Below are 27,087 nucleotides of genomic sequence, written 5' to 3' on the forward strand. Positions count from 1 at the left end.
TGCCCCATGTTCTATACTAATTGCCCAACTGATATATGCAGACCCCTACCCCCCGATGTCGCAATTTTGCAATATGGAAAAAAAACACTTAATCTGTACTTTTGTAAAAGTTCTGCGATTTAATTTTTTCTTTTTAACAAAAGTGCCAGTAAAACTTAAAGTTGTCATTTATGGGGAAAAATAGGCTGATCTACCTTTTATTGGCTCTGTGCTGTCGTCAAGCCAATTAAAGGAGGGTGAGGAACAGGCCAGCTGGTGGTAGAGGTGTTAAATTCCGCCCCCGCCTGCCCGTTGAGAGCTTTGCAAATGCAAGCTATAGACCTGGCTTTCTGCATATTTCCCCAGCCCCCCTTCTTCTCCACTGCCCATTCCATGTAGATGATCCTCCTACCTGCTACTCACTGCCTTCGTTAACAAGGTGCTCAATCCACTGAGCTACCATAGTAGAGCTTAATGAAGTTACTTTTAAGATGCTTTAAAGCCTCACGACTTTTGGTTTTGTGCCTCTGGACCCCCCAAACTCCTATGCAGCTTGGAATGTCCAAATCTTTCATGCTTGGGGAGGGGGTTCTGTTTAGAACATCACTTCAATCCTAATAAAGCTGAAGCGTTTCACCCAAACCTCGTCTCTGGATAGCTGATCTGGTATGTTTATCCTTGAAAGAAAACCTCGTCTTTGTACACAAGAACTATATTCCTTGTAAGCCATGATGTGAGACGATGTAGTACCACCGATTTAGTTCATTATATTTTTTTCCCATTTGTTTTGATGAGTATTTGGGAGGTAAGAAGCTGTTTTGCATCAGTTGCCGGTCTTTAAAAGTAGAATAATCCCGCTTTCAATGATGGAGATGCCTCTCAACTTACAGCTGCTGGGATTTCCGCCTATACTTAGAACTAATCTCCATAGGTTTATCTCATGATATCGTAGAATGAGCTACACGCTATTAATATGATTACTTGTTTCCAGTTAGAGTTCATTGTTCTGCCATAACTCCTGATTAACAGATTCTTTTTATATTGCATGGATAAACTATTATATCTTCTTCTTGCAAATTAAAACCCTTGTGACCATGTATGAATTGATAACTGAATATTTTATTTCTAGTCATTAGTAGATTTCACTGCTACTAATATTAAACAAGTATTGCAAAGCCAATAAATATAGCTTGATTTTTGAGTGTTCACCAAAAAATGTTTTTAACCCTTTACCGTGGCGGGCGTTCCATTGAGTGGGCGGGGTCGCGTCGGCCAACGGACATGCGCAGCACTACCAAAGTAGAGCTCGCGTTGGCCGACGGGCGCAACGATGGGGTTAAAGCCTTTTGCAGTGAAAACAAAATTGTTTTCAGTGCGTCTATCAGCTAAGCAATTCTAGGCCTGATTCACAAACTGTGCTTGGTAGTAAGCTTTGTTGTACTACAGTAGCACTACACAACTTACTACAAAGTGCTATTCAAAAACTGCACTTTTGTAGTAATATACATTTTTGAGTAAGTTTGCTACTTTCGGCATTCAGAAATTGCACTCTGGTCCTTATTGTTAAAGCTCTGGTGCTCCAGGGAGGTATAAGTGGACAAGTCACTCATCCAGGGGAAGATTTCCACAATATTTTATTCATCCCTCAAGAACTCCCCCGAATTACCTCCCCAAATTTAAAAAATTCAAAATGTCAATCTTATTATATTCCAAGTCTTCTTTATTTGATCTTGTTGATATTCTGTTCTAGCCCGCTAACACGTTTTGTCATTTACTGACTTCCTCAATACTAGAAATCACACAATATAAAATCTATTATTCCATCAATTAGTAAGCAAAACTTCACTTCTTCACCATAGTGTAAACACCAATTATATGTGAATAGTTGATGCTGGGCCAGACTTGTCAAAGTTACGATTTCACACTCCACTTAAAAGAAAAGTACACAAAATCATATGTATCCCATTGTACAATTATGCACCAGCCATAGAGTTGATTCACATACTGTTGCTTATAACCCTTATGGCTCTTTGTAAAACAATAAACATTCATGAACCAAATTAAGTAGTGTATAGAGTGAAAGAACCTTGTATCATCTGTCCGCAATCCCCTTCTAAAGTATACATGCATATTTAAGACTTTTAAAAGTATGAGCTGTCTCCCCAAATGGAATTCCAATGATTTCAATTCACGATAGTAAAAGTAAAGTAATTGATGATCATATCTATCCAAGGAAAAGAAGGGAAGGAGGAAAAGCACATATTCAAGTCCGTTTTCTTCAAAACGAATTTAACACTATCATATCTCAAAAGACGTACTTTTCAATAGCATGTGGCTAGAATCATCACAGTAAAGCCAGCCATATACAATGGTAAGTCGACCGAAAAGTGTAAAATTTAGCTAAATATATAGAGATGCTTATTGTTAAAAATTGGGTCTCTAGTTGGCAGAGGTATGAACCCTATCAAAGTAGGGACCACAATCCTAATCAGGGTAAGTTAAAAAACAACTTAAATTATCCTGTACTAACCCTCTGGTAGCTTGGCACAGAGCAGGCAGGCTTAACGTAGAAGGCAATGTGTAAAGTGTTTGTGCGATCATTCATACAGTAACACAGTTAAAACACCACAAAAAGACTCCACAACAGTTTAGAAAAATAAAATGTGACTTTATAAATAAAACATGACCAAAATGAAAAAATCCAATAAGCAGAAGTTGAGATCTTGAATTTGGAAAGAATAAATGCAGCAAAGTGCTTAGAAGCAAGTAGTACTAATGGTTACTTTAGGTCACGCTGAACCGGGTCAAAGTTCAGTCCGACCGCAATGGAGCTCCGGCTGGCTACAGGACCCATACATGCCCCAGTGAACAATGTACCTTTCCTTGTCGCAAACAGCGAGATGCGTCGATGTGGTGGACCACAGGGGCAGGATGCGTCAATCTTCTCCATGCAGTTAAGGCGATGCGTCCGTTCCGAATACGGGTGCCAGGGTCAAGAGGCATTGAGCGTTGCTGTGGTTTCTGTCATGCAGTCAAGGGGATGGGTCAAACTCACTAAGCGGCAGTGATATGCTGTTCAATGCATCGATCTCTGGAGGCAAAGCGCTGTTTCTGAGGCGGTGCACTGATTTTGCTCCTGCAACTGGGTCGATGCACCTGTTCTGCTATACCCAGACAGGAGATGCGTTGAAATCCAAGTTGCAAGTATCTTGGCCACTTCCGGATGGAGGTAATCAGTCCTTTGTGTGGGGTCAGGCCAGTAGCTATTGAAGTGTGTTAGCTGCTTCCTCCCTTCCTGCCCAGGAAGGGCCATCAAAATGCAGATGTATGTAAATGGGTACTCAGCCACACCTAGCCTTCCTGGGTTTGTGGCTGACTGGAGGGAAGGCACAAAGTGTAGCTATCACCCAGTCAGACGTGTATTGGAGACCAGCTGCAAGGCACACACAGCAGTAAGAGCAGATAAATACCCACTATCTAAAAGTGGCATTTCTAAAATAGTAATGTTAAACCCATCTTTACCAGTAAAGAGGATTTATCATTACCAATCCAAAGATATGAAACATGAGGCTACTCCTTTCTAATCAAGAATCACTGCTTAAGGGTTTTTTAAGGAATTCCCAGTGTGTACCTCTGAGAGGAATAGTCCTCACAGCAGTGAAAAACTAATTTAGCAGTTTATTACTACAAGGACATAAAAAACATAAAAGTACACAGCACGCTGCCCTATGGGCTGCCTAGGACCTACATTAGGGGTGACATATGTGTAATAAAAGGGGAGTTTAAGGCTTTACGAAGGGTTTTAAATTCCAAGTTGAAATGGCAGTAAATTGCACACACAGGTTCTGCCGTGGCAGGCATGAGACCTGGTTAGAGGGCTATTTAAGTGGGTGGCACAAGCTGTTCTGCAGGCCCACCAGTACAGGCTCTGGGCACATGTAGTACACTTTACAAGGGACTTATAAGTAAATTAAATATGTCAGTTGGGTATGAACCAATATTACAATGTTTTAGGGCTGGTTTTGCAGCAGTGCTGCAATATCGCCCCCCTGTAACAAAAATGGTAGCAGTGCTAAAGCAGAAGCAGTGGTGCTTCTCACTAGAACCCCCCCCTCACCCCCCCCCCACACCAGTCCGGTCCGGTAGAGTTGCCAGAGCTGGTTTGTGTTCCCAGTCTGTCCTGATTACATTCATATGAAATTAATGTACTTCAATTATGAATACGAATGATATCAATAAAGCATAGTATCTATTTAAGTGGTGGAGTAATAGAAGCGTTGTTTTGATAATTTACACCCCTGAGCTGTGCTGCCAAGCTAGACTTAAAAATGTAAAATAGAAGACCGTGTCAACTGGTAAAAAGCTAGAACCTGTTTGTCCTGTAAACTTTTGGGGATGTTTCCCTTCTGCAGGTGGGAAAAATAAGTTCAACGTTTTCCGTTCATGCTTCGAGTAGAACAAATATGCCCTTTTGGATAATTATCTAATAGGACCAAATGGTTTTCCCAGAGTTGTCTGCTTCTTCTTGATTCTGCAGTGCTCTGCATGTGAGCTCATCTCTCAGAAAGGTGATCAATTTTCTGCAGGTTTCTTTGTCTTGTCCTGAGTTTAGCCTGCTCATCTTCCGCTTACATCTGGCATGGGCTTTTCTCAGTATCGGATGTGAAAAGACTTACTTTACACTTTCTTGCATTCATCATTGGACCCACTGTATCTCGGTGATGGTTGATGCTGGCCTGAGGTGACTAACAGATCACCAGTGAAGATAACGTTGTAGGCCTCAAGCTGGATGTTTGTGTGCTGCGGCGAATATATTTACCTACGTTCAATATGACCACCTTTCCACATTTCCCTACTTCGGTTTGCTAGAATAACTAATGTGCAGCTGTTTCGTTGTTAGAAAGGACTGCTTTGAAAGGTGACCCTTGTCTTGGAAGTGGGCAGCCATTGCCGAGTCGTTTTTCACCTGGACGCATGCCAGCTTTCACCTCTATACTTTTTAGCAGCAGACTAAACCACATGCATCCATAGCAAGAAGAAAAAAGAAAACTGGTCCTCTGTCAGGTAAGTAAGAGGTGACTTTTTTCTGATACTCGTGATGGTCTCAAGGGCCAAATTACCCAAACAATTCTAGCAGAACTTTCCATACTAAACACCTTTGAAACTCTGGGCCTTTTCGAGAAAACGTGCATTATTCTTAATGTAGATTTTCTGATGTCCAGAAAGAGAACGAGTTACACCCAAAAAGTTGGGTACCGTAGTTTGCTCTGCTAGGTAGCATTTTAATGTTTCTAGATTCCTTTATGTCTGAGGGCTGTGCCCCCCCCCCTCCCTGTTAAGTGTTGGTTAAGCCCCCCGCGTGCTCGTTTTAAACACCCTCCTCGCGCTCTCAATTAGAACCGCTTCCGAACATCATCTCTATTTTCTGTTGCTGGAGCGCACAGATCTCGTCTTTTCTTTCTGTTTTTTTGTGTGCATGTTAATGTGCCATGACGCGGGTCGTGCTGCTTCCTTTCCTTCCTGCCCTCGCAGGCCTGCGCTAGAGATAAGGACTCACATTCACAGTGCGGCCAAAGGCTGACAAGAACTCTTTATGTCAGACTGCCGACGGACTGCCGAATTGGAACAGAATCCGAAAAGTACGTGTTTTCTTTCTCACCCTTTATTTCAGCCGACCGGTTTAGCTGAGTAATATAAACCTCTTTTTAATTGGCCCTGGAAATAAGAACGATATATATTTGTCTATGCAATGGATAAGATGAAATAATTTTAGGTAAAGCCAGGTTGCTTCTATCATTCGAATTGTTTATCCACTGTGCTCGGTTTACAAAACGAGGGCAAAGTCATTAAAAGCGTGTAAATGCTGTCAGATGTGGGATTTGAAGTGACCATGGAAAGTTTAGGAGGAACTGAGTGGGAGCGGCTGACTTCACTTCTGACTGTGGAAATTGTTACACTTGCCTCGATGTGTTTTGTGAGCAAAATATGTGTTTGTTAAGTTTGCTCCTCTGTTTGTCTTTTTCAGGGGTGGAGACGCTTTTGACTGAAAGGGAAAACCTGGAACAGCCTCCGCTGGTGTGTGCATGGTGACGGAGAAACCTCACGAGGCTGCGCGTCTCACGTGCTAGGGGGGAAACCCCGACATTTGACCCGGGCCGCTGACTCACCAGACTGCCGCCCTCTGACGTCATCTGTGTACAGTCCAGCGAGGAGGCTACGCTTGGGCTTCTCGCGCGCCGCCGAGACCCGGGGGATGCGGCACCATGACTTCTGTCGTACAGCAGAATGAGCTGGTTTTCGAGTTCGCCAGTAACGTGATGGAAGATGAACCCCAGGTACTGTGTGAAAAGGCATCATGATAAGCATGTTTTCAGCGGCCTGTGTTTTTTTGTGGCAATTGTACACAGTGGTTGAAATAGAATCACATAAGTGTAGGTACTCGCTGTCCCCGAGTACCTGTGTGCTATTGAGAAGTGCAGGTGCTCTGCTCTCCCATTAAAAGTATTGAACGCCCGCTGATAAGTGCAGGTGCTCAACCTTTCAAATTAAAAAAGTGCGAGCACCTGCCCATTGAAAGCGCCGGTTATACAAGATGTCGGAGACCAATATTTCCACCAGATGATTGGTGCAGAGCTGTTTAAGTGATAAGCCGACCCAGTGCGTGCTTTGATCAGAACACAAATTTGACGAGGCTGGTTAATCATGACCAGGCCCACTGGAATTATGTGGCAGGGGATGACAAAACTATACGGCAGGGTTGATTAAATTATGTAACACGAAAAGGCAAATTAAGCTATATGCTGCGGCCTCATTGTTTTGTTATCTTTACAATATCTGGTCAACATTTCACCTAATTAGTACCAGTTTGACATCCGAATACAACAATAAGTAACAGAAAGGTGACAAATCAACCTCTGCAAGTGCCTTCCACTGTGCAGCATCAGATGCTGCTGCGTTTTTAGTAACTTTTGATCCGTTTGAGCTACAAACAATTTTTTAATGTTGAAAACTTCAGATTATGCAGCAGATGATGCATTATGCGGTAAATCTATAAATATTTGGAAAACGGCACAGCTGCAAATCAGATAATTCCAGTGTCCTTGACCATGACAAAAGTGTGCAGTGAAGGGGAGAGACATTTAGGCCGGTGCTTCTTTCATCCTTCATTTGGCCAAGGATGACGTGTCTTTTGTCGAGTGATACGCTGTACCATCTTTACCATAGAGACCAGCTTAACATGCTGTGATTAGCAGTGCTTAATTTACCAAAAAAACATAAATGACCAGTCAAAAGTTTTGCTTGTGAGTCCCGCTTGCTCTGTCCAGTACCTGGGTTGCTGAGAAGAAAGGCTGCCTGATCTTGATTCCATCTCGTGCCTCTTTCTTACACACATTAACCAAGCTTTCTGTCTCTTTATCTTATTTTTTCAGGTGGTTCCTTCTCCTTCTTTCACTGTTTTCATATCTTTTATCTTTCTCATTGTATACCTTTTTTGCCTTTCTCTTGCTCTGGATCACATTTTGATGATGAAACATAAGTCCTGTTGGCCACCACCTGCAACCACTGGCACAAATTAAGCACTGATGGATGGAAATGGGCACACAATATGAGTGACAAATACCAGAACACTTGATCCTTTCACAGACCTGAATTTTATTTTAGGATGGGCCCTGGTGTTTTTTTTATCTCAATATTATGTGCTTTGACTCCAGTCAGGATAACCAGGGCTGGTCATGGGATAACACTGTATTAACTGGTCAGTTGCATTTATTAGTTCACCTGACACTAGAGTGCAAAGCATGGCGCTATTCACTATTCAAACACAGCCACTGACGGATGGACGCGTGTTTCTTTGCCAGATCACGAAAATCCCTCGACTGGTGAAAATTAAAAACTCCAACCGACGGGTGGAAATCTATTACAGAATAATTTTGAGGCTCCAAATGGCTGGTGGAGGTGTATGTAGTTTTATTCCTAAACCCATATTTGACTAGGAGGCATTTGATAACTTGCAGAGTTACTAAAGAATCTGCTTTTTGGCTGCCCGACCACCCCTCCTTGTCCTGAAGAAGACCCACCTTGACGCATTTCACTTTTGCGCAACTTACAGGGTCAAAACGTCGACGTACTACATATGTCTACACAACACTCATGATCACAGTCTTATTTGTCATTTGGATCCTGAAGCATATGTGCTAAAATAACAAGGACATACAATAACATCTTTCTCCCTTCCTTCTTATTGCCCACCTAATTGTTTCTGTATATAGTGTACTGTCTTTATCACCAACCTCCACATGTCACTTTTTCACCACAGTCGCGTATTTCATATTGCAATTGAAATTGTAAATTGCGACAGCCATAATTATTTGACTTTTTCTGAATATATTATTTTTTTTTTTTGAAACCGTTTATTGCATTTTAAATTAGTTACAAGTATGGGCCTACAACCATCCGGCCGGCCGCTAGAGTGGAAGAAGCATATGACATACATACAGTAAGAGTCTTTTGGCGGTACGGATCGGTAAATCAGGAGATAGCAATAGCGTGGGCCACATAGCTCCAAGCCCACAGTACGGTTTCCTTTTATCAAAACAGAACAACACCGAAAACCCCACCCGCAAGGCAACCCATAATCCAAGATGTCAGCACGTGCCCCTTAAGTGGGGGATCCCAACCTGCAGCATAACTCTAAAAAGGGGGAATGGGAGCAGATCCGGGGCTGGGGGCCCACATGCCCACGGCTGGGGGAGGGGGTCGGCTAGGGGGACGGAGCTGGTGAGGCAGCCGGTAGCAGTGGCGGCTCACAAATACCCCCGCGATAGGCGTTCCAGGGGCCCCAGATTTTCACCCACGCCCCAGGCTTACCCCTCGCCACATACACTACCTTTTCACGAAACATACACCAATCCATGTGTTCTTTCCAGGCCACCACCGCCGGGGGCCTCTGGGATCCCCACAATTGAGCAATGTCACGCTTGGCTATCATGTATCCCAGAGTCACCCACCGCGTCTGCGGGACCGAATAGTCATTTGGTTCCCACACATTCAGCAAGCATCTCCTCGCTTCAGGCAACAGCGCGACACGCGTAACCACACGCAGGACCTCATGCACACCACGCCAGAATCGCTCCACCTTTGGGCACTCCCACAGAATATGCATAAAAGTTGCCAAAGCACCACAGCCACGCTTACACAAGCCATCACCGGCAAAGCCCATACGTAGAAGCCTTGGCCCCGTCACGTAGACCCGGTGGAGGATCTTTAGCTGGACGAAGCGAAGGCGAGCCGGGATGGCCACCTCCTTCGGGGAGGCCACCGCGGAAATCCAGTCCTCGTCGTCCAGTTCCAGCCCGTCGGCAACCCAGGCCTCGCGGAGATTAGTCAGCAGGCACGATCTGTCATTGATCAGTTTTTTATATATGAGGGAGATCGTGCTGTCTGGGACATGGCCATCCAGCACTCTGTCCTCCAGGGGGGAAGACTCCGGAATGGACGCAACATCCGGGAAGACGGAGCCCAGTGCGTGGCGAACTTGCAAGTACCGAAAGTACTCACTGCCTTGCAACTGAAACTCCGTCTGCAGCGTCTCAAAAGTTTTGAATCCCCCCCTCGTCCAGAGATCTCCCACTGTGCTGATGCCGATCGTGTCCCACTTCTCGAAGCCCTTCGATGTCCACAGGGAGCCCAACCTCTCAGACGCATACAGCGGTGACGCCCGGGTCAAACGGTCCTTCCACCCCATAGCTGCATTAGCCGCGTGCCATACACGCACCATGACACGCGTCGGTCCCGTCAGACGGGAGTCCGGCGCGCCAGAGTAGAGCGCTCGATTGTAATCGCCACCGGGCAGGAGCATCTTGTCCATTTCAAATGCCGGGTTCAAGGCGGGCCCGTAAAGGCCGTGATTAATTGCAGCTAGCTGGGAGGCCCAGTAATACCGTTTAATGTCCGGGAGGGCAACCCCCCCCATCGTACCACGAGAGCGTCAATTTAGCCAGAGCAATACGCGGCCTCCCGTCCCAGAACAGGCGCCGCTGCAGGCTCTCCACCTCACGGAAGTAGCGCGCCGGAACCAAGTCCATTGTGTTCTGGAGCGCGTACAGAAAGCGCGGCAAGGACATCATCTTAAACAAGGCCAAGCGGCGAAAGCGGAAGACGCCGCCAACGCGCAACGTCCTCCTTCAAGCGCTGGAGGGGAGGTAGCAAGTTCCGCTCGTAGCGGGCCTCCGGGTCTAGAGTAATATATATACCCAGGTACCGGAACCCCTGGGAGGCAATCTGGATCGGGCAGTCCCGTGGTAGGGCCGGAGCCTCCCCGGAAAGCACATATACGCAGGATTTCGCCCAGTTGATGACAAGGCCTGAGTTACGACCAAAGGAGCGCAAAACATCAACCAGGACAATCAGCGATTTACGCGGGGAGGCGAGATATAAAAGGATATCATCTGCGTAGAGGGACACGCGGTCCTCATGCTCGGGGGTCCAGCGGAGACCACGGATAGAGGGGTGCCACCGCAGCCACTCCGCCAAGGGCTCCAAGGCCAGTGCAAACAGGAGCGGCGACAAGGGGCAACCCTGACGCGTGCCCCGTCCCAGCGCGAATGGGGCCGAGACTCGTCCATTCACCACCACCTGTGCCAACGGGCCCGAATACAACAATTTGACCCAGCTAATGAATCCCGGTCCAAATCCAAATTTCGCCAGCATCGCCCAGATGTATGGCCATTCGAGCGTGTCAAACGCCATGGTGGCGTCTAAGGAGGCCAAGATGGCCGGCTCCCGCACAAACGGGACACGCGCGAGCACCCCGTGCAAGCGTCGCAGATTAAGAGCGGTATTGCGATGGGGTATAAAGCCAGATTGGTCCTGGTGGACCAATTCGCCCACCACGCCGACCAGCCGGTTGGCCAACACCTTGGCGAGGATTTTAGGCTCCGCGTTCAAGAGCGAGATAGGCCTATAGGATGTGACCCGCTCACGGGGTCTCCCCTCCTTGTGGATCACCACGATTGTGGCCAGACGCTGGTCCGGCGGGAGGGAACCCCGCGAGTGGGCCGCCAGGAACATCGCGCGCAGGTGGGTGCCAGTACATCCGGTCGCAGCTTGTACAGCTCGATGGGAATACCATTGGGGCCCATGGCCTTGCCGGATGCGACCGAGCGAATAGCCAGGGCAATTTCGTCCGAGGTGGGAGGAGCGTCCAGCAAATCCCTGTCCTCCACCGTAAGGGAGGGCAGCGCAATGTCCCGAAGCAGGGCATGGGAATCGTCCTCCGAGCAGGGAGAAACCGGGGAGTACACCTCGCGGAAGTAATCCGCGAAGCAGGAGACAATGGCTTCCGGCTCGGTGACACGCACACCATCCATCCCCTCGATCAAAGGAACCACACGACTCGCTCTCTCCCTCTTATCCAACCACGCAATCAATTTACCAGCCTTATCACCCACATCATACAATCGCCCCTATTGCTCTCTACTGAGGCCCCTGGCCGCCTCCGTGACGAGGGCCCCATAGGCCGCCTGCTTGAGGTGTAGCACATGCAACTTGGCATCCGTTACCCCGCTCCCCAGGTCACCCTCTAGTTCCGCAATTTCGGCCTCCACCCGGGTTACTTCCTCCCGCTCGCGCCTCCGGGCATGGGAGATAAAGGAGAGGGCCTCCCCTCTGAGAACTACCTTAAAAGCCTCCCACAGGGAGATGGCCGAAGGGACAGACCCCACATTCTCATCAAAATATCGCTGTAAGGATTTGATCAAGTCGGCACGAATGATGGGGTCGCGCAAGTACCAAGCATTGATTGGGGCCACCCTGCCCTCCCCCCTCGGGAAGACATCGAAATGGGACAGTAATGGGGAGTGATCTGAAATACCCCGCGCCAGATGGCACACCTCTCCCACCCTCCCAGCATAGGCCGCCGGGACAAGGATATAATCAAGCCGCGAAAGGCTACCATGGGCACCCGAGTGGAAGGTGTATTGCAACTGTGCGGGATGCTTTAGTCGCCAGCAATCCACCAGTCCCAATGTATCTAAAAGGCCGGACAGCCACGCCTGTGCCCGGGGGAGGTCCCTAGGGGGATGACGATCCATAGACCCAGAAGCTACTGCATTGAAGTCCCCCCCAACCACCAGCAGACCACCCGGAAGGTCTAGGAGAAGGCGCCCCAGGTCCGCAAATGTAGTAGATTGTAACCCAGGCGGAACGTACACAGATATAAAAACAAACACTCTACCCTCCATTCTACCCACCAGGACAGTGTAGCGTCCCCTCTCATCATGGCGCACCTCATCAATCTCCAACGGGAGCGAGTTCTTGATCATGATACCCACCCCCCGCGAGCCCGAGGTGAAGCCCGAGTGGGCCACCAAACGATAGCCCCGCCGATTCATGGCATGAAAGGAGTTACCTATAAGGTGTGTCTCCTGCAGAAAGACAACATCTGGTGAAATACGTTTCAGGTACTGCAGGACCACACCACGCTTAATCCTGTCCCCCAGGCCGTTAACATTCCATGATAACACAGTCAAATCCCTACCCCCCATCATACGTAGAAGCAATCAGTCGTCCCCCACAGAGCATCTCGAGAGCAACAATACAGTAAAGGGTTTGCCTTGCGGTGCAAACAAACAACACTCCCCCCCCCACCCCCCCATCCCAACAGAACTCCCCCCTCCCTGCACCCCTGCATGAGCCCAGATAGCCCCCCCAAAGTGCAGTGTGCCTGTCGCCCCATAGATGAAAAACTAACTAGTCCCCCAGAGGAGGAGGGAAAGCCCCCAGTAGACCCCGTACGACCTCCATAGGAGGGGAACATACACGATCAGTACATGGTAACAGGAATGTTGTCCAGAGCAAGGCCTATAGATTCACCCCTCAGTTCTGATCCGGCGGGCCCTCCCCGCCAACCGCACCCCCCCCACCCCCCCGGCCCCGATCCCCAGGCAGAGTGTCCAACCAGTCCCCAGCCGCCTCCGGTCGGTCAAAAAAGTACGTGCGACCATCCACCTCCACCCTCAGCTTAGCTGGAAAAAGCATCGAGTACTTCAGGTTCAGGTCCCGCAGGCGACATTTAACTCAGAGAAAACTCAGTCTCTGCTTTTGGACCGCCGGAGTAAAGTCAGGGTAGAAATGCACATCCATGTTGTCAAGCTTGACCGGTCCCTGTTGCCTGGAGGTCTGCAGGATAGCGTCTCTGTCCCGAAAGTTAAAAATCCGGGCAATGAGAGGCCGCGGCGGGGCACCGGCCTTCGGTCTGCCCCCAGGGACCCGGTGGGCACGTTCCACCGCAAAAAGCTTGCTCAGCCCCCGGGGCTGGAGATGGGTAAGGATCAATTCTTCCACAAAGAGATCTGTCGCCTCCGCCTCTCGTCCCTCCGGCACCCCCACAATACGAACGTTATTCCTCCGGGCCCGACCCTCGGAATCCTCCAGTCGCCGGTCCATCAGGGCGCCCGCCTGGCCAAGCCGGCGCACCTCCTTTTGGAGGGCCACCACATCCGTCGTGAGGCTCGTCGTGGTGTGGGCCAGGGAATCGACCCGGTCGTTAGTTTTGGACAAGTCAGCCCTCACAAGGCTCACATCCACCAGGACCGAGTCTATCTTTTGCGCTAGGGTGTCGAAGCGCTGGTCCACCGAGGCCTTCATCTCCGCGATGGCGCCCATGACGTCCCGGAGGGTCAGATCCCCAGGCTGAGCAGACGCCTCAGTCGGGCCCGCCGGGGATGTGCGCGATGCCTCCGGAGATCCCTTTTGGAGGGTGTAGCGGTCCATACTGTTGGATTGATGCGCCGGGCCACGGCGGGTCGTTTTCACCTTCGCACGGTCGCCATCTTGTTTGGTGGCCATGCCTGCTCTCCCACCGTCGTGCCAATCTCCTCGACAGGGCCGATAAACCAGTTCACGGGTTCCGGGGGGGGGGAGGGCGACCACTGGACCGCAGGAAGACTCACAGCCGGCGGGCCAGCCGGGCACCCGGACAAGGCCACACCACCACACCCCGCCCCGCAACCCTACCTCGCTTGAGGGCAAGGAGGGCGCAAAAGCGAAAGTGAAAGCGCGGGGTACGCGAGTCGCCCAGTCCTGCCCGCCGCTGTTGTTCGCTTTGTCCCCGGATCGCCCCACTACTCCAATCCGGGGGGCCGGCGCGGAGAAGGCCGCAACCTTCGATCGGTGCTCCCACCGGTATCCGGGGTCCGATTCGAAAACGGAAAACGGGTGGCGCCTCAGCTCGGGTTCACCGACACAGTCCCCTCAACCAGGACAGGAGATAGCCAGGATTAATTCAGGAGGTCGCGGAGGTCCTCGGGAGCCTCGCACCTACGCGGCCATCTTGGTTGCGCGCTAGGCTCCTCCTCCTGAATATATTATTGAATTCTAATTTTGGCATGTGTTATATATTTCTTCTTCTATTGCAAATCATTGATATGTGTTATAAGTAAGCTGGAGCTACTTGCCCTAAGCAGAACCATTTTTTACTTTCATACGTATACCCAGGTTCTGAGGGACACCGGGTTGCCCCATTACGTTTATCATTGACTCCAGTCAGGAGCACCAGGGCTGGTCATGGGATAACACTGTATTAACTGGTCAGTTGCATTTATTAGTGCACCTGACACTAGAGTGCAAAGCATGGCGTTAGGCTAAGAAGGAGCAAAAGACGAGAGTATTGGCTATATAGTTATAGAAAAGTGATGACAGATAGCACTTGGGTTATCTAGATTACCCACACATGTCCTAAAGTAGACGTCCTTTAATCTTCATCTTTGGATTCTCCTCACATTCCCTGTACCCTATTATGTTTACCACAGGCCCATATATTTTTTAATTATGTTTGCCACAGGCCTCTACATTTCGGTAATTATTTTTTACATAACGTCTTCATGCCAGACAGTCGTTTACTACATTGACCACTCTTTTTGTAAACAACGAAATAGCTTTTTGCCTTCCCCTGACATAGTCGAATCTCATGACGCCTAGTTCTTGGACAAGAAGTCAATTGGAATATGCTCTGGTCCTGTACTTTATTTATAACACAGAAGAAGGGGAGTGTCTGTCACATTAGCCCTAACCTTCCAGATTATACCCATTTAAGTCCTTAAATTGTTAATCATAGGCCTGCTAGAGATTCGTGGATGGCTATATAATCTGAACCTGCGTAGTGCCATTTTAGGACATGATTTGTGCACAGTTTGGGGTTCATTGGTATCCTGTAAGGTGGCAGAGTTGAAGTGGCTGTAATTTACAACTTTAGCAGTGGTTATTTGTTTGGCAGTGGATTTCTAACGGAATGTGTAGCTTTTGGTGGAAACGTAGCAACACGTTTTAAGGTTGATAGGTTGATGAAGAAAATCTATGTATCACAACAGTAATTGAGCACAAAACAATAATTACACAACAGCAACAGGATACAGGACAATTGTGTTGTGCTTTTTGCGTTGAGTGTACTGTTCTTTTGTTTTGCATTTTATTCCGCTATTTTGCTTGGTTACTGATTTTGTGTTGGCACACTGTTGTGTCAAACTGTTTTGTTTCATTGTGTTTTGTTGTATTCTGTTGGAGTGTTTCGTACTGGTATGTTAAGTTGTGTTCTGCTGTTTTTATATTATTGCATTTTTGTGTTATTCTCTTGCGTTTTCTTTTGTGTTGTATTGATTTTTGTGCATTTTATTTAGTTGTCTTAGTGTACATCAACTGCATTCTGAATGTTCAAGTATACCTAAACACTGTTCTCGCACAGTACAGCTGCCACAAGCCTACTTTCATTACACAAAGGCAAGAGAATGTGCACACCACCCACCCTACAATATTTTTACCAGTGAAGACATTTGATAGTACCAACCAAAAAATGTTGTGTGATGCAGACTGTGGCATCTGGAAGTGGACTGCGTGAGTCTTATAGCGAAAAGGAGACAATCTGTGCTACCCACATCCATTTTGAAGTCCACGTTTCATTTCATACTGTTTGTATTTTGGAATAACTCCCAAATCTCTCACAGTTTAGTGCCAGCTGTACACTTTCCCCCATCTCACTGCCTAGAGTCTTTCTGTCCACAAGGCATGTTTTTGTACGTCTTTGAATTTATCTGAACTATGATGTTACTTGGTTTCTGTGTCACATACCTATCAATTATATGGCCTCGTAGCACTATGAATGAAGAGCAAATCATACAGGCTCCATATTTAGAATTTCCTAAAATAGCATATCCATATTTGTTTTACTTTCTTTTGAGTATCAACTCTGTTCAAGGTTTTAGCGTAACAAAAAAGAGGCACCTCTTTATTCCAAGCCTTTTGCAAAGGTGTGGCTAATGCATTGCAAACGATAAGACAGAAACTGAAGCTAGTGGCACCCTGGCGGCCTCTATCTCCTCAGATTGAACCCCCTTTCACCAGCATTCTCTGTTTCTAATTGCACACCAGGTCCAAGCCCATTTCACCACCCTGTTGACCACACTCAGGCTGTTTAAATTGCTTATTAATCGTCTGAGTGTCAATATCTTTGTGAACTTTCTAGTAGATAACACCCACCACTCTTCTTCATACATACAATTTCTCAGTCATATAGTCATTGCATTAGTCCACCATGTTAATCAACAGTAAAAAGAAAAGCGAAAGCTACTCCTAACAGCAACACTTACATTGTGACTCTCAGTACAGAATGGCTCCTGAATGCCACTTCTCTACTCCCTCACCTCGTGGAGTCAAGAGGAAAGTGAGTGTGAACAGGACCTGTATAACTGAAGGAGCACTGAATACTAATGGGTCACCTTGTGCCCAATGTCAAGCGCACTCCTCTTGTGCAGTAGTTTGGCTGATTTTGCAAGTATCTGCACTCGACATCAGGCACATGGTTATCAATGCTAATAGTTACTCAGAAACCTGTAAGTGCAGGTGGGCTTACCAGAGAGTTTTAGATGTTATTCTGGTTGTTGGTGTGAATTCCCAGCCAGTGTAAATAATGGCTTGAAGTAGGAGACCAATTTTGCCGTAGAAAATTTAGACACTTTAGATCTTTATGGGTGATCAAGTTTTAGCCCGCCTCACAATCTACCAGTTGCCCAAGCTTTAGCATCCAATCATTATTCAGCCCAAGACACACGCTTCTTTAGCATCTTAAGGAAGGTCACACATCCATTTTGAGTCCAACCAGGCTGGTTTAGAACTTCCAAAAGCAAAAGGGAATATGATGTCAGTCTACTTATTGGAGGTCATGGGATACCTAAGTGTCAGCTGGATATTGACAGATGCTGTAATTTCCTTTTAACAGAAGCAGCAGAGGAAAACATGCACATTCATCTAAAGCCTGCTCCAAGTTGTGTCGTTCTTGTTTCTAAGCTGGAATGCCATCTTCTCCATTAGTTTCCTTTTTCAAAGGCTTGTTTAACAGTACGGTACAATATGCCGGGAGCAGCAATAGTTTGAAAAGAGCACTCATGAGGGTTTCTTTGTAATGATCCTCACCCCATTGGGGGTAGCCCATCATAGTTTCTTCATGAATGTGAGGGAATGTTTTCAAGCCCATAGCTCCTGGAAATAGTGGCGTAGCTTACGGACTGCTGTCTATGTTGTATACAGGCCCTTATGTCTGGAAGCTAAATATTTAGACTGCATCATGTTCCCTTTTGCTTTGGGAAGTTTATTCCATGTTGTCCTCAGTATACTAGAGGGGGCTCTTTCCAGGTCTCTAAAAGAAGGTCCCTTCCTTCCAATGTTTCCCAAAGAAACAGTGTTTCAAACGATGGTATATTCTGACACAAGTTTAGAACACCTTCTTGAAGACATGGCATGGTCTACATTTGTGGTCACTGAAGAAATGTGGTCTTGAATCATAAGATGACTTTACCCACATCTCTACCCAGCCAGGTAACTTAAGAATATATTTTGGAAGTATTTTTTGGGGAGATAGTTTGTTGATAAATCTAATGTAATCATTGCCTTTTATCATGGTCGGGTGGTCCACAATAGAGTCGCCCTATATTAGGTTGGATAGTTTGCCACAATTTTATCAGCTAAGGCATTTACAGACGCAGAGTAGGAAAACGTTAAAGGCCCTTAATACCAGTTTAAAAAAAAAGGTTTTATAAATGGTTTTGGGGAGTACGGATATGGTGCCATTGTAAAACTACTTTATAACAGAATATTACTTATTGAAGATAAAGAATGTAATTTGTACATTTAAGTTTTTGCACATCTTTCTTGTTCAGTACAAATGATATTCAGTAGTAATTTAAAGACCATTTTAGAGATACTTTGCCTGTGTGATTTCCTCCTTTGTTTCTTGGGGGGAAGACAGTTATACTTGATAATTGTGGGGCCTAGTCACAAAAGGTACATTTACACGTGAGCAAATCTACCTGTGTAAGTTTACTCTTACACTTTTGAGTAACTTTACTACTTTGGGCTGTTCACCTTTCACCAAATTAATGTTACATTTTTATTGAAATATAATTAGATTACTTTGAACCAATTATGCACATCACTTTTAATGATTATTGTTACATAATAAAATTATCTTACTCAAGGTGGGATTTTTTTTTTTATGTATATTTTTTTATTACTCTTTTTATTAGTTTTCCAAAGTAAACAAACCATAACAGAGCAAGGGAACCTACATACACATGCCCGCCGGCCCTGCAGAGAGGCCCACATTCCACTGGTTTCCGCCGAGCCCCAAAGAAAACAACATATATCAAGCATGGAAAATAAAGCATCAGAGCATGGTTTACAAAGAAAGAGAGGTACAAGGACCCCAGATCTTCAAGTGTCCCCCCCCCCCCAGATCTACCATTTTATAGATGTCTTGTTCCGCTGTGCAGCAAAAGTTAATCTCCTTGCGCTAGCTGGGTGGGGGTCTGGTGACCTACAGCCCTGGGCTATTTCCCATTTGGCAATTAGATATCCCAGGCCAGTGACTGTCCGCTGATGTCTGTTAGCGGCCCATTTGTCCATAATCCCAAGGAGTGCCACTTTACAACAAAGCACACCTGTAGAGTTCAGTACCTGCACAATTTGAACATGGATAGAGGACCAGTAGGGCACGAGGCGGGGATAAGACAACTCATGTGATAGAGGAACACCTCGGGATCCCCACACCACATACAGTGCGTCTGCTGGACTTTGCCCTTTTTGCAGGGTCATCCCTAAACTTTTTGCCTTTCTCCTAGAATTTTTTCTGACATGGTGTTGGTGGTTTTAGGACTCTGGGCACTTTAGCACTGCTGTCCATTGTAAAGTGCGTGTGCTCTCTGTGTTACATATGGTAAGATTGTTCTACACCTGTTTGGCCTATTCAATTTACCTGTTAGTCCCTTGCAAAGTGGTATCACAGATACCCAGGGCTAGTAAATTAAATGCTACTGGTGGGCTCGCAGCGCTGATTGCGCCACCCACCAAAGTAGCCTTTCAAACCTATCTCAGGCCTCTGCCTTTGCACGCAGTGTTACTGCCGCTGTGACGTGGCACCTAAAGTGTGTGCCATGCCTGTTACCCCCCGTTGACTACATGTCTGTCACCCCTAAGGTAGGCCCTAGCTATCCCTATGGGCAGGGTGCATTGTAGGGAAAAGATAGCACATGTACCATAAGTGTGTGACAAGTTCTGGTAGTGACAAACAGAAATGTTGGTTTCTCACTACTGTGGGGCTGCCCTCCCATAGGAATGCATTTGGGATTCCCTGATAAGTGTTTCAGTGGTAATTCCTGTTATGAGAAGAACAGCGTGGTCAAGTTTAGTACATTTGGAATGGTAATAATAAATGCTGTACAATGGTGTGCGCAGATTTCTTATAACTCTTTTAGAAATGCCACGTTTAGGCATTTCTGTGTGCTATGTGTCTGCCTGCCTGATGTGAATTGCATGTCTGGCTTTTGAGTGACAGGGGCTGGTGAGGTGTGTGGCTCCAGGAGGGGCAGGGTGAGTCAGCACTAGGCTGAATGAGACATCTGCATTTGGAGTAGTGGGGGGAGAAGTCCTTGGTCCCTGAATAGTTCTGTGCCTAGCCTGTACAATTCTGGCTCCGCACCCCTGTGATGTGTCTGATGACGAGCCCCCACCTGACAAAGGGGAAGAGGAGCCTGATAAACAAAGTGCTCCAATTCTCCCCTGAACCAGTTTTTGCTGGTTCCCCTAAGCCCTGTACCAAGAAAGACAAAGCCTAGAGGTAATATAAATATAGGGGCTGTGACCCTATGAATTGTGTGCTGTTCCTGTGCTTCCAGGTGACCTGCTGCTGCTGGGCCCCAGGAGGAACCGCCACGAGGGACTGTGCCTGCTGGAGGGCCCTGTGAGCTTGCCTGCCTGGGCCCAGCCTTTGGCCTGGGACTTTGGGGGCAAGAGGAGAGGACTGCTCCTGTGGCTTGGCACACCTTTGATGCCCAACTTACCTTTTGAGCCTCTTGGCTCTTAGCGCCTCGTGAGCCCTATCCTTGGATTGCTAAGGAGGAGAGGGCGTTCGTGCTCTGCAGCGCTGAGCTGTGTCGTGTGCGCCGAGGCAATCCTGACGCGGGGGATTCCCCCTCGCATTGCCAGGGAGCGGGTGCCCACCCTGCGTTTTGCTGGAGGAGCGGGTGCCCACCCCGCACTGATGTTTATTTGAGGGCAGGTGCCCACTCCACCTCTGCCTGCACCTTTCTACGAGGGAGCCTACCCAGCATTGCCGCTTTTGGTTATTTACAGCGGGAGCCCACCCCGCGTCTCAAGTGAAAAGCGGGTGCCCACCCGGCAGTGATCCCTTCAAAGTGGGAGCCCACCCCGCATTGCTGACGAAGAGGAGAAGCCGCCGAGTCTGGCGTAACCGGAAGTCGGGCACCTCCACCTGACTGTGGGTGGGGCTGCGAGACGCGAGTAAAGGCCAGCCGGAAGGGAGGAGAGGTGCTTCGGTGGGTCAGCGGGGCTCTCGTGGTGATGAGAGAGCCCCGCGTATGCGGAAGAGAAGCGCCTGCCGGAAGACAGGCAGACTTGTGCCTGTGGTTCAGGAAGCGCTGAACCAGAAGACCCAGGCGGGAGCCCACCCCAGTGCAGAGACCTCCCCCCGCAAGAGAAGTCATAGCTGAGGGCTGATGCAGCCAGAAGAGAAGCCCCGGTGAGTGGGGCTTGGGGAGACATCCTGTTGGGACTGAGCCTCTTTCCAATAAGTTTGCCTGGCCCGTGGCCGTTAAACGTCCACATTTTGGCAGCTGCGCTTCATGGTCACGTGCAGCTGCACCCATCTGGGGCATCGGGGCATTCTTTTACGGAGGTCGGGGGGAGTGGCACCCCCATCCCTTTGCTCATGAGAGAGTGTCCCTGAACCGGGCTAGCTCTCGATGGAGGCCCCTGAGTCTAAGAGGAGGGAGGAACCTCTATGAGGGGTCACAGAAGCGCTGTGTCCCCCTGAAGGGGTTCATGCCCAGGATGGTGTGCGACCAGATAACAGGAGCTGGCCATTTCAGAGGTGACATAAGGGGCATGTGATGATGGTAAGTGTGTACAAAGGACCGGATTTGGCATATTGTGTGGTTATGTTCATACCTGCGCAGGGGGTGATGTATTGTCGTGATGTTGTCCTGCCTTTTTGCTAATGATATTTTTGCGTCCTATGCCAAGTACTGCTCGTGATTGTATTGCCCTGATATATAGACACATGTGGTGATCCTTTTTCTAGCAGTGATCCTACGGTACCATGTGCACACGGCTAGTAGTCCCTAAGGTGCACTAATGAGGTTTAGGCATAATGCGTTGAGCCAGGGGCAGCCCTAGTTAATACTTACTGGCTACCCTTCATATGATGTTCATTTATTATGCCTAATGTCATGCAATGATGCCTGAGGTCCTAATGCGTAATGTGTTTATGCTTATGAGGTTATTGCATAATGTGTTTATGCTGGTGAGGCCTAAGGCGTAATGTGTTTATGCTAATGAGGTTTGGGCCTAAGGTGTTTATGCCTAATGTCGTGTTATGATATTTTAGGATGGTGTCTAATGCTAATGTGATAATGCTTAGGTCATTATGGTACCAGTAGTTACTGGTTGTGTTTCATATATACTACCTGCATTCTGATGGTTCTGACCGTGGCCTGATTGGCCTGGTCCTGTATATAATCCCCTGTGAATATTGCCTAGTGCCAGTTGGCACAGTGTAAATGTGTGATAATGTTTCTAATGTGTTTATGATAATACAAAGGCTATTTAAAAAAAAACCTTGTGTGGAGTTCCTTTTGTGGTGTGCCTAGTGTGTTGCGCAAACACTTTACACTTTGCCTCTGGGATATGCCTGACTACTCGTGCCAAGCTACCAAGGGGGTGAGCAGGGGTTATCTTCTGCGTGTAACTCCCTTGCCCTGACTAGAGCGGTGGTTTCTGCCTGGCTTTGCCGCAAGCCTTAGACAACCAGAAATCCCATTTCTAACAGCGTCAATTTTGCACACCCCATCTTCCACAACCTATCCGGACTGTAATAAATCCGGTGAAAGTAAGAAAATTTAATCAAGCGTAGATTGGAGGGAATAGTCAAGACTCGCGAGGCCATCCTTGCCCCGCATCAATCATCGTATTCCAGTACCCACCAAATCTGCCGACCAATAATCTGAGTTTAAGCAACGGGTCCAGAGAATTAAGGAGGATGAATCTATAAAAGTGGGAGTGGGCCCATGGTAAGCTTTATTTTCAGGGTATTGAATTTGGGGACCTCTGTGTGTAATTCTCAATAGGACTCCATGGTGTGGCGCACCTGCAAATATCTAAAGAATTGCGAGTTTTGTAGGTGAAACTCCGATTTAAACTGCTCAAAGGAGACAATGTGATCTTTGTCCCAGAGGTCCCCCGACTGCGAGATCCCTATGTGGTCCCAGCTTTTAAAACCCTTCAGCCGAGCCACTGGCGCAGCCATGCTCCTACTAATAAGGTGGTCTGACATCTCTATATCCACAGGCATTTAATGTGCGAAAGCGCTGCCCGCCAGCAGACAAAGGGGAATTTAGAAATCCGAGGAAAGGAGGCAGGCGGACAATCCCATCGCCAAGTCCTGGAGATCTCCACAAAGCCCATCATTAATGGGTATAAAGTGCATCATCCAGTAGTAGAAACCCCCTTCATATGGAGGTGCAGTACACTTCGTGTAGGAGAAAATGAAAAGGGGGTGTTATTTATCAGTAGCGTGGAGTTAGCACAAATGAGGATTGTGGATGCGGTGCTACAGGTGAGGGAAAAACCCCTAAACCCTCAATTCTGGACCAAGGTCCGTCTACAAACAACAACAGGTCCCGTGCACACACAGATGAGTGGATGAACAATACAAAAGGTAATCGTTATTAAGGATGTAGATAAAATGTTCTTTCTTGGAATGTTGACTTTATTGGTGTGTTACTTCATGGGCCAGCCAACACGTGTTTCGTCAATGGGGTGTGAAACCCTTTGACTTCTTCAGGGCTGTAATAGAGTAGAGTAAGTCTTTGGACCTTACAATTGGTGACACTTCCGACACAGTGGGTCCTAAAATTTCTCTGCGATGAGGAAGTGTTCTTCGTTTGGTTATTCTGTGTATCTCATAAGTAAAGTAATGCAATTTAAATCCTGATGGCGAGTCTTAATCCTGGCAATATAAGCCACGTTCCTATCCTTTGATTGCCAGTACGTCTCATGAAGGCAAGACCAAATCAATACGACGCCATCCGCCATGAAAAGAAACTCCGACGAGTACGCCCTGTATCTCCTGACTCCGGGACCGCGTTTCACCGGATATACTTCGTGTAGGAGACCCTGGGGGGGTTTTCCATCCAATAAAATCTGATGATCGCGAACTGCATCCCAGGGAAAAAGGTAGATGAAAGCTCGAATAGATAATTCTGTAGAACATATAAAAATCAAGGGAGGACTGGCATCTTATAGAGGGCTATGTTGCCCAGGAGATTCAGAGGGAGGAAGGACCAGCAATAGGGGTTTGACGGGGTACTTGTTAGGATGGGGGCAATATTGCGATCCCATGCCATTTGTGGGTCTCAGGTAATATATATAACCCCGATATTTAAATGGGCCAGGGGTAATCTGCAGTCTAGTGTCGGGGAGCATTGGGTGAGCATACCTGTCAGGTAAACATACTGTTGTTTGCCAATTAACTTGGAGCCCGACAGCGTCTCCGTATATGTCTAAGATGCGGATAGGATGCCGTAGTGTCTGAGAGGATTGCATATAGAGAAACCTGTCCGTGTAAAGGGCGACACTGTCCTTACAATTGAAATCAGGAATCCAAATAACAGTTTATAAAAATAAATTAGAAGAAATCACTAAGAATTTGAACGAAATGAAGGATGATTTGGTAAAATTCAATATTACTAAACTTAAAAAAGATCTTGATAGATTTTCATTGGATAAGGTCTACCCGTATAGTGCAGACGGATATCAAACCTCCGCTAATAAGAAGACGAATAAGAGAGGCCCACGAGGTTGGAGAAAGGATACTGATGAGTGGACCTCCAACTCAGATGAGTGGAGTGATTCAACTGATTCAGGCGTGAAACAAACACCTTATAAATACATACAGGCGAGATAGAGGTCGTGGAAGAACACAAACTTTCCATCAACAAGTACCATGGTGGCCTCCACAACCATGGTCTTTCCAACCACATCCCTACAATCCCTGCCCTCTCTTTGGTGTTCCATCGTACCAGCCTTTATTTGGACAGGACAGAGAAAGGAGAGGACGAAGGAGAGGCAACTGAGGCTGAGCAGGAGGAAACCAGCAACAAGTGATTTGGGATCCAGCTCTGGAACAGAGGATAATGAGGAGCATGACGGCCTCCACAAGCGACCATCAGATATGATCTTGGACCTTAGTTCTAAAACCATTACTGCTTTGGAAGAAAGAGTCTTAAGAAAAGGCTTGGGCTATGTCCCTACAAAATGAGGTGATGATTTTATGATGCACAAAGAATTGGCTGAATTTTTTAGGAAAGTGCGTTTGCACTTTTTTCGTTGCTAATTCAGATAAGGAGGAATCCATGCCCCAGGATGTGAATACTGGCCTGAGGAATAAATCTACATACCTACCTTCTATACAGCCGATACCATCAGAAGTTGTTACTTTTGAAAAGGCTGTTCTGAAAGATTATGAGACCACTGTAAATCAAGCGAAAATGTTGTTTTGTAACATCTCTAAGGAAGAAAAAGAATGTATTACAGCATTAGGAAATGACATTAATGTGACTATCAAACCTGCAGATAAAGGGGGAGCAACAGTCCTGATGGACACAGAGGAATATCGCAAAGAATGTTTGAGACAACTTAACAACAATAGATTCTATACCCGGATCGTGCAAGACCCTACGAGACGATTACAACATCAGATTATGAATTTAGTTGAAGATGAGAGCCATCATGACTGGATTACCAAAGGAGAAGCAGACTTTTTGGATCAGAAACATCCTACAACACCTGCGTTCTATATTTTACCAAAAATACATAAAGAACAGAGGCCCCCTCCGGGCAGACCCATAGTCTCAGGAATTGGCTCTGTATTAGAGCCATTGTCTCAATTTGTTGATCCTTTTCTGCGCCCTATAGTGGCAGAAATGCCTTCGTATCTGCAAGATACGAAACCCGTTCTTAAAGTGTTGGAACATGTACCATTTGATCCTCAGAACAATATTATGGTAACATACGATGTTGAATCGCTGTATACCAACATTTCACAAGACAACACTTTGGAGGTGATACAACTACTTTTAGATGGCCATTGTGGTGAGGATCGAACACCCAATGAGTTTGTCCAGTGATGTGCCAGATTGGCACTAAAAGAGAATTTTTTCAGCTTTGGATGAAGTCTCTACTGGCAAACAGGTACATCAATGGGCAGTACTTGTGCCCCTAGTATGGCCAACCTGTATATGCATGGCTTCAAGACAAAGTACATATACAATATCATGAATCCCTTCCAGGATAGATTAAAGATCTGGCGACGTTCTATAGACATTCTGTTCATCTGGGAAGGTGACCAGAGGTCTCTAGATGACTTTTCCACATGGTTGAATACATGTGACAGAAATTTGAGATTCACTGGCGAAGCGAGCAACCAGAATGTGTCCTTTTTGGACCTTCTACTATATCCAAAGGAAGAAAAGAGCTATACAGAACTGTTTCAGAAACCCATGGCAAGGAATTCATTGCTCAGCTATCATAGCTTTCACCCATGTTCTTTACTGACCAATCTGCCTGTAGGACCGTTTTTAAGGTTACGTAGGAATTGTACAGAATGAATTAAGGACAAGATACATGCCTAGAACCTTAGTGAAGAACTGACTGCAAGACAATATCCACAACGACTGATACAGACAGCAGCTAAAAGAGCACGAAATAACAATAGGGCGGCACTATTAGAATCATATGAGAAACCCACGAATGAAAGGATGGTCTGTGTAACCACTTTTAGCAATCTAACTGACAATATCAAAAAAGCCATTAACAGAAACTGGCATATTCTAGACAGTGGTAAACTGACCCTGGATAAACCACTATTTGCACTAAGACGTAGTAGCAATTTACGTGATTTATTAGTCCACACAAGACCTAGGAATTGACAGCCCCTATTAAAGCAACCTACACTCGGGGCAGTTCTCCAGTCACTGGACATTTTCCGTGTGGCACCTGTTCTGTGTGTCCTTTCACTCAACACACGACACAGTTGGATATGACATTAGAGACACCTTGGTTACTTAATAACCATACTAACTGCAATACGAGTGGAGTAATCTACATAACGTGTCCCTGTTCGCTTTGGTACATTGGCATGACCACTCGGAAAGTCAAACATAGGATAGTTGAACACCGAAGTGCATTCAGATGCAAAAAATCCAACACACGTATGACCAGACATTACTTGGAAATAGGCCATTCAGAAGATGATCTTATGTGGGTGATTATTGACAAACCTAAGTATGATGTCACTATGGGTCCCCTAGAAAGAGTCGTCTTCCGACGTGAACAGAGGTGGGCGTTCCGGACAAAGTCATATTATCGGACTCAATGAAGATATACCCCCTGGTGCTCCCTCTGAATGCATCATACAAAGACTATGAAGCTTTTGATTATTTTGATTTTCTATGAATCCATAGCTTTGTGATTAATAATTGACTGCTA

The 27,087-nt window shown here is 46.8% G+C and overlaps 1 protein-coding gene across 11 annotated transcripts in view; it reads left to right on the forward strand.

The window, feature by feature from the left end:
- The window catches only part of ELF1 (E74 like ETS transcription factor 1), a 509,285-nt gene that overhangs the window by 270,721 nt on the left and 211,477 nt on the right, over positions 1 to 27,087 (forward strand). For 10 of the 11 annotated variants that reach the window (XM_085621962.1, XM_085621963.1, XM_085621964.1 and 7 more), the window contains exon 2: positions 6,005 to 6,314. In XM_085621962.1, the coding sequence (XP_085478088.1) occupies positions 6,243 to 6,314 (72 nt within the window). In that variant the 5' untranslated portion in view covers positions 6,005 to 6,242. Of the gene's footprint in view, positions 1 to 5,506; positions 5,619 to 6,004; positions 6,315 to 27,087 lie in introns of those variants that run through there. The other variant, XM_085621958.1, reaches the window with a different exon arrangement.

Source organism: Triturus cristatus, chromosome 8 (assembly GCF_964204655.1).
Source record: "Triturus cristatus chromosome 8, aTriCri1.1, whole genome shotgun sequence".
Classification (NCBI taxonomy): Eukaryota; Metazoa; Chordata; class Amphibia; order Caudata; family Salamandridae; genus Triturus; species Triturus cristatus.